Source organism: Mus pahari, chromosome 1 (assembly GCF_900095145.1).
Source record: "Mus pahari chromosome 1, PAHARI_EIJ_v1.1, whole genome shotgun sequence".
In the NCBI taxonomy this organism is placed as follows: Eukaryota; Metazoa; Chordata; class Mammalia; order Rodentia; family Muridae; genus Mus; species Mus pahari.
This window is the reverse complement of record NC_034590.1, coordinates 18,204,642-18,212,542: the sequence shown is the minus strand read 5'-3', so window position 1 is coordinate 18,212,542 and position 7,901 is coordinate 18,204,642. Positions and strand designations below refer to the sequence as shown.

The 7,901-nt window shown below is 50.8% G+C and overlaps 1 protein-coding gene across 1 annotated transcript in view; it reads right to left on the bottom strand.

Moving 5' to 3' along the window:
• Tulp2 (TUB like protein 2) overlaps positions 1-7,493 on the bottom strand; it is an 8,196-nt gene extending 703 nt beyond the window's left edge. Inside the window, exons 1-11 of the mRNA XM_021216911.2 lie at positions 7,459-7,493; positions 7,035-7,067; positions 6,534-6,585; positions 5,683-5,821; positions 4,836-4,973; positions 4,530-4,697; positions 3,512-3,681; positions 2,592-2,891; positions 1,650-1,762; positions 840-954; positions 636-750 (exon numbers count right to left, since the gene is read on the bottom strand). Coding sequence (XP_021072570.2) covers positions 636-750; positions 840-954; positions 1,650-1,762; positions 2,592-2,891; positions 3,512-3,681; positions 4,530-4,697; positions 4,836-4,973; positions 5,683-5,821; positions 6,534-6,585; positions 7,035-7,067; positions 7,459-7,493 — 1,378 coding nt within the window. The remainder of the gene's footprint in view (positions 1-635; positions 751-839; positions 955-1,649; positions 1,763-2,591; positions 2,892-3,511; positions 3,682-4,529; positions 4,698-4,835; positions 4,974-5,682; positions 5,822-6,533; positions 6,586-7,034; positions 7,068-7,458) is intronic.
• Positions 7,494-7,901: the final 408 nt, after the last annotated feature.

Genomic DNA, 7,901 nt, shown 5'->3' with positions numbered 1-7,901 from the left:
GAAGAGGGCGCCAGATCTCATTACAGATGGTTGTGAGCCACCATGTGGTTGCTGGGATTTGAACTCAGGAGCTTTGGAAGAGCAGTCAGTGCTTTTAACCGCTGAGCCATCTCACCAGCCCCAGAAGCCCGATTTTTAGTCCAGATGCATATATGATTTGTTCTGTTTGTTTGAGAATCAGTGTCAGATTGCCAAGTTTACTTTTTGTTTCTTGAGACAGAATTTTTTCTGTGCAACCTTTTGTCCTAGAACTCACTCTGTAGACGGAGATCCGGCCTGCCCTCTGCCCCCCACCACCTCCCCAAGTCCTGGGATTTATTTTTTTTAATTTTTTAAGACAAGGTCTCACTGTGTAGCCCTGGCTGGCCTGGAACTAGATGGGACTAGCCTCCAACTTAAGAGATCGGCCTTTCCTCTCCAACTAGGAGTAATACATGCTTTATTAATCACTGAGCCATCTCTCCAGCCCTAGCCCCAGAATTTTTGAGCCTCAGGAAGTTTCTGAGATGGAACTCTGGCAAAGCCATTCAAGATTCACACATGACCTGATAACCATTGCCCACCTGAGATCTATGATGGAGTTCTCTCTTAGCACTGAGAATTCCAACTTTAAAAACTCATATTAAAAAACAAACAAACAAAAGTCCTCACATTTTGTGGCTGGACCTTCACCCTCTGCTTCTGACTGTCCACTGCTGGAAGGATCACAGTCATTTTCCGAGGTCCCCTGAACCCCAAGACATTGGTCTCCTGGGAAGATAGATTGTATTGCGGTTGGTCTGGCCCATGTGCTTCCTTACATATTGGTACCCCCATTCTGCCCCTGCCAGAGGACTCACATAACACACGACTCCCAGCTCCTCTCTGATCCGGGCACTGTCTGGAACCCAATAACTCCGCTCAGGGTTCACCCCATTATCGAAGATGGTGAATTTTGTGCCCAAGACATTGGATCTGCTCCGGGAGGGTGGTGGACAGAGTAATAATCATGATTGTGATTCTTTTTCTTTTTTTTTTTTTTAAATAAAGGTTTTATTTATTTTATGTATGTGAGTACACCATCACTGTCCTCAAACACACCAGAAGAGGGCATCAGATCCCATTGCTGTGGTTGTGAGCCACCGTGTGGTTGCTGGGATCTGAACTCAGGACCTCTGGAAGAGTAGCCAGTGCTCTTAACCACTGAACCAAACTTTCTAGCCCCCCGCCCCCCACCCCATGAATATTCTTTAAGTACTCTCCCAAACCCATCCTCTAAAAAAATCCACAGCCCCAGCTCCCTGTTTCTTTGGTGAGTTATCCTAGCCCACATTGATCTCTAAGAACCCTCTTCCACCTAGGAGATAAAAACTCACACACTCTGGGCTTCATTCCCCACAGGGACTTAGGGATCCCAGGCCCCTGCCTATGAAAACAAAACAACAAAAACAAAAAAACAACCTACACATCATAAATGCTAGTCTGTATTCATGGCATCCAAAACTTTTATCTTTTTCCTTCCCAACTGTGGAAATACAACCTGCAGAGCTACAAAACTCATCGGGCTTTAGTGCAGGTGCTGTGTTGTGGTTTGAGGCCTGCTGGGAAATGTAGTCCACTTGCTTCCTGGCGCCTGTTGCCCCACCACAGACCGAGGAGGCTTTACCTACCTAACTTTGCCTACAAAGTTGCTCCCGTTGCGAGACATGTCTTTGGGGTCCAGGGAGATGAGATAATTTGAAGTTTTGCTTCTTTTCCTTTTCCGCCCAGCCAGAAGGAAATGCTGCAGGGCAGAGGAACAGGCTTCAGCATTGATTTCCAACACCTGTCTAGAACCAGGGTCCCGAACACTTCTGAACAGACAGGAAAGGCTTTTTCTGGAGGAGATGGAGGCCACACTGGGAAGGAGACTGGTCAGATGGAGAGGGGTGTGACTTAGAGAAAGGCAGGCTTTGAGCAGCCTGGTTTATAGCTAGATTGGGTGGGACTTGACTGCCGTGGAGACTCGTGGGAGGCCAAAGATCTGATATCCCAAGGGAGAGGGAGGTGTGGCAGATATGGACTAACTCAGGAATGGATAAAGCTTGACTATAAAGTGGAGAGTACCTAAGCCATGATGTTTTCAAAGTTTGAAATTCTGAAGTGGGCAGGACTAGGAACTGATGAGTCCTAACTGTGTGACACAGTCCAGAATAATCGTTTCAAGGGTCTCATGTTGTTGCCCTGGCTGACCTGGAACTCGATATTTAGACAGGGCCCACTTCCAACTCAGAGGTCTGCCTTCCTCTGTTTAGTGTGGTGGGATCAAAGGCATGCACCTCCTCCCTCTGGCCCTTCTTGTAGGTTTTTTTTTTTTTTTTTGGAAACAGGGTGTCATTTTAGCTCAGGAGGCTGGCCTTGAACTCCTTTAGAGCCGAGGCTAACCTCTCCCGATCTTCCCCTGCCTCTGTTTTCCCAGGATTAGGATTGTCTTTGTATACCACCACATCTGGCTCCAGAAACCTTTAACCTTGTCCAAGAGGAGCTATGATCCTACAACTTGGGGTTTGTTTCTCTGATCTGCCGTCCCCTCCGGTGTGCGGCCTACCCACCCCCAAAGGGCTGGAGCGTACTGCTACACCATCCTCGGCCTCCAGGTAGAGGTAGTAGGAGGGGAACATCCCCTTGTCCATGCCATGCTTGTTTCGGACGATGCGGCACTGCACCATGTGGTCTCGGGGTGCAGGGAGCAACACATATGCCTCCATGTCCTCCCCGAGCCGAGGGCCGGGAGTGCGAGGCAGGGGGCAGGTCATGTTCCAGGCATTGTGGTTGCTGGTGTCACCAGCATGGCCTTGCAAAACCTTGGATGCCGCTGGGTCACTGTTTGTCTCTGTAGACTCTGTGGCCTCTCTCTTCTCTGGGTCTTCATCCTAATTCAAGTGCAAATCACAGGCTGAGAGGCTGTAGGGCTTGGCCTTGCGGGCCAGTTGGCCATTCCAGGTCAGGGGTGACCTATGAAGACCCGAGGCTTCTTGTTAGTCAAGCCCATCAGCTAACCCACCGGACCCAGTTGGCACATCTGTTGACTGGTCAAGTTTACCACCTCATAGACCACAGAGCCATAGGATAATCTGTGTAAGACCATCCCTCTAGAACATGCAAACATATGCCTGCCAAAACATGAGATGAGATTGCTGGGGCATTGTTAAACAGTCCCATCTCTGGCCTAGAATCCCATGGCGGGGCTAAGGTGTTGCTCAGTGGTTAAGAACACTTGCCTAGCAACCATGACATCATATTGACTACAAAATGAGCCTTCTGAATCATGCCCTGTAGTCTCTTATGAGTCAGTATCTGACCAAGGGGCATTGTTTTTATGGGAGCGTCTCCTTATGTACCCCAGGTTGGCCTTGAACTCCCACTCCCTCTGTCAGCCTCCTGACTGCTAAGAATACTTAGTCAGTGCTATAGGTTTTCACCTTGCGGTTTGCTACCTCACTCAAAACGCCCTGCAGACTGGGCTGCAGGTTCTCGGTACCACCCTACCTACCCCGATGCCAGAGGCTGTTTCTGTATTCTGGGCTGCGTCTTCTTCCACCTTGTAGGATGTCAGGTCTCCATGAACTCCGCCAGAGTTCACGGTAGGGTCTAGGACGGGGCTGGGTGTCTTGTCTTCAACTCTGGCATCCTTGGATTCAACCTCTTCTTCTTCACTGATCCCTAAGGGGTAGAGGCAGCTACAGGTCAGGACGCCTGGGTCCTGGCGAGGAGAGGATCCTTGTCAGGTAAGACAGGAACTCAGCTGCCTTACCTGTCTCAGTGACCACAGTCTCTGCACTTCCTATGCACATGGGACGCACAAGGACCAAGACCTACCTCCTGCTCTCCCTCAGAACCCACAGGGAGAGACCAGAGTCAGGGCCTCACTGTGGAGCCCTGGCTGGCCTGAGACTAGATTTGTAGACTTGCTTTGAACTCAGAGATGACCTGCCTTTGCTTCCCCAGGGATTAGGGGTGTCACAACTTCTGCCCCCTCCAAAAGAAAAAAAAAAAAAGAAAGCTTTCGAAAAACACACAAGTAGAGAGGCTGGAGAGAGAGATTAGCCGACAAGGGCACATATTGTTCTTGTAGAGAACCTGAGTTGGGTTCCAAGTGCTCAAATCTGATGGCTCACAAATGCCTCTTAACTCCAGTGGGTCTGAATTCCTCTTTTGGCCTCCGTGGGAACTGCATTCACATTCACAAACACACATGCACACACATATAGCTAAAAAGAATTGTAATAATCTGCATGTGGTGCAACACACCACACCGTTAATCCCAGGAAGGAGGCAGAGGCCAGTGATCTGAGTTCAAGATGTTTGCTTCCCCAAATTTATTAAAATAAATACATTTGATGTGCTGATGTTTTTACATCTGAATCCACTATAACAGACAAGACACCCTGACGGATGAAATAGGAGACCTAGGAGTTATGATGTCCTATAATTAAACCTGTTGCCAAATCAAGGGTGACAACCTGCCATGTGAACCAGGGTCCAGATTTTATTCCCTTTCCCCAAATTACCGGGTCCTGGGGAGGCTAACCAGCCCCTGCGTAGGTTTGCCAGATTCGTCTGGGGAGGTCGGGAGATGACGGGGATGTCTTCCATGGTCACTTCCTCCACGTCTGAATCGGAGCTCTCTGGGAGCCAGCAAAGATGGCGGACCGCAGGGCCGTTGCCCCGAGTGTATACTGCAGAAAGAAGAGTTTTAGATTTAGGATCCTCTGGTGCATGAGGCTCAGGGTGTGACCCCGGTGTCAGGGGGAGGGGAGTGTGCAATCCTCAACTTCTAAGGGGACACGTTCTAAATACCAATGGCCCAAGGTTACCTGCTCCTCGGGGTGACAGTAGGGGGGCCCGCTCACCACTCCCGTCTCCGACATAGCTCATGGTGACAAGAGCACTGTGCGCCCCTGAGGGCAGATGCGCCTGTGGTACGTTCTCCTGGAGGAAAGGGCTCCCAACACCTGGGAGCAAAGAACAGAGAGGCCCATTTGAAAAGGATCGACAGAGTGAGAAAGACTGCCCCAAATCCTGCAATGCGTAACAAGTTCCAGGATAGCCTGTGCTAGCAAGAAATGTCGCGCACCCTGCTCCCCAACCCAAGCCCAAAACTCAGTAATAAGCCACCCGTACTGCCTGGGTGTCAGCCCAGGTTTGATCCTTATTACTACAGAAAGAAAACAAATTGAAACCCCTGCTTTACTACAAGGACTTCTGTGTCTGGGTAGTCCCGGGTCCCTCAGACAGACCCAGTCACTGGAATCTCTTAGGTTTGGCCCTCCAGTATCTCTATGCTCTGCCTGGGTATTACCACCACAGGACCAGATCAACTCAAGGGCTCCTAACCCAATCTTCTGCAGAGAGATTCCACGAGGCCCCACCTCTGTTCCCTCACAAAGCCCCCCCCCCAGTCAAATAAGCCACGCCCCTATGCTCTACCACAAGCTCCTCCAACCCCCCCACCGCCGTCCTAACTAAGCCCCACCCTTACGAATCCATAGGCTCCGCCCTAATACGTTAGAGACCTGACCCTCAGCCCCATCCCTATCCTCAAAGAGCTCCTGTAGGTTGCCCACCACTGATGCCACCGAGTTCCTTCCCGGGGGCTAAGTCCCACCCTCTAGGGTTCCCTAGGCCCTGCCCTCAAGCGAGCCTAAACCCGGTCCACCAGACCAAGGCCCCAGCTGCTGTCACTCTGGAAGCGCTCCTCCCCGCGCCTTGGTCGCCGGTGCCTCAGGGAAGCATCAGGATTGGCCTGAACCATGAGGGGCTCCTGGCGTTTCCTGCGCTGCTTCTTCTCAAATAGCTGTCGCTGCAGAGGCAAGGAGGAGTGTGTAGAGGGGACCCAAGCCAGACACAGCCGGGGGAGGTTGGCCTGGGAGAGTCCAGGTACCCCTCCTCCACAGGGGTCCCAGGTAACCAGTCCCCCCAGCCCTTTCCTGTCAGATCTGATCTACTTCCACCTCCTACTCCAAAGACTCTAGAACTTTCTATCCCTTAAAATTTTTCCTCAGCCATTCTGGCAGAGGCTTGAGGGTTGCGATTTCCAGACTCACAACTTAGTCCCTGTTTCAAAATACAAAGGCTGGTATAAAGACAACGGAGTAAGGCCATTTCCGAAAATGACTAATTAGGCCCTGAGAGAGGGAGGGCTAGGTGGGGAAATTGTGACCACCTAAGTTTGAGTCCTAATGTTGTCACAGGAAAGAACCTGCCCCTGCAAGATGTCTCCACACACATGCCATGGGGGGGGGGGGGGTCATGTACTCTACCCCGAATGAATGTAATTTAAAACAAAAAATAAACAAAAACAGTAAAGGGAAGGCTCATTGTAACTCTAGCACCCAGGCTGCAAGTTTGAGACCAGCCAAGGCTAGGCCGCAAGGTCCCGTCTCAAGCTGAATTCCTATTTTTTTCTCATTTCCTAATGAGAGAACCCGAAGTTCAGAGAAAATGAACACGGTCTGAGCAACCTTCTGGAAAGGTCGGTTGGGAAAATGGAAGCGTGGGGTTCCAGGCCGTACCTGTTGTTCTAGCTTCTGCAGCCTCACGCCAGAGAATTCATCCTCCAAGGTCCTGAGAGAAACACAAGCTAGTGGCCACAACCAGCAAGGCAGGCTTGCCTGTTCATGAGCCCCGCCCCTTGACCAATTTGGGTTCTCAGCACCTGTGATGTCACAGTAGGCAAGGGACCTGAACTTTCTAGGCCAGTTATCTGCCCTTTCTCCCAGGGCCCCTCCCCTCCATTTTAGGACCCAAGCTAAGACACAGGTTTTTGCCATCTCAGGAGACTCGGAGGTCGTGAGTTCCTGCCTCTCACAGACCTAAGCATTTTCACCTGTATCTATTTCAAAAGGCCATAAGCGTCCAGGCTCCCCCACCCCACACCCCCCCCCCCCCCCCGCACATCCCTACAAAGTTGGTGGTGAGCCTGAAGATGGAGCCCCAAGCTGGGCGGATCCCTGCGGTGCACCTCTAAGTCCTTTTTTCTCTCCCAACACTGCCCCTTAGGTTTCCCCACTCACTCTTTCTTCCACTGTTCATTCTCCTGAGACGTTCTAGAGGGTTAGAAAGGCATAATCAAGATCTAGACCCCACATCTCAAAAGAGGCCACCCTCTGCTACCTCGCCTCGGCCTTCATTGGCCTTAGCAACCCAAACCCCAACTCCTCCCTGTGAGATGGCAGCTTGTGGAGAGCTTTAAGCGTTACCGGGAGCACAATAATCCAGTTCTCCACCAAATACCTAACCAAGGCTTGTCCTGCTTCTGAGGTTTGGGACTGGAGGCTTAGAGCCACAAATCCCAAACCCTCGGACTCCACCTATCTGCAATCTCAGGCGCCCACCCTCCCTAGAGCCAACTTGGTGATCTCACGGCCTACCAGTGAAGCCAGTACTCTAAACTTTTCTGGCCTCTTTCTCTGAAAAGGGGTTCCCACAGGTACTTGCCCTCTTCTCGGCCCCTTTGGCCCCTCAAGGTCCATGTCCAACAGAGTAATGCTCCCAGGCCACTGGGGCAGGCGGATCCCTTGTTCTGGGATTCTGAATTGGAACCAAGAGTCAACATTCCTTAAAGGGATCCACGCTATATACCTCTCCAGAAAGAGTACTTAAGAAATGAATAAGCCAATGCCCAGTGGCCAGTGCCTGTGGTTTCTGCACTTGGGAGGTGGGAGCTTGGAATCTATAAAAGCATTTCAGAAAATAAATAAACCAGTTATAAAAAAACAGAGGGGGCTGGAGAGATGGCTCAGCGGTTAAGAGCACTGACTGCTCTTCCAGAGGTCCTGAGTTCAAGTCCCAGCATCCACAATCACAACCGTCCGTAATGAGATCTGATGCCCTTTTCTGGTGTGTCTGAAAACAGCTACAGTGTACTCATATAAATTAAT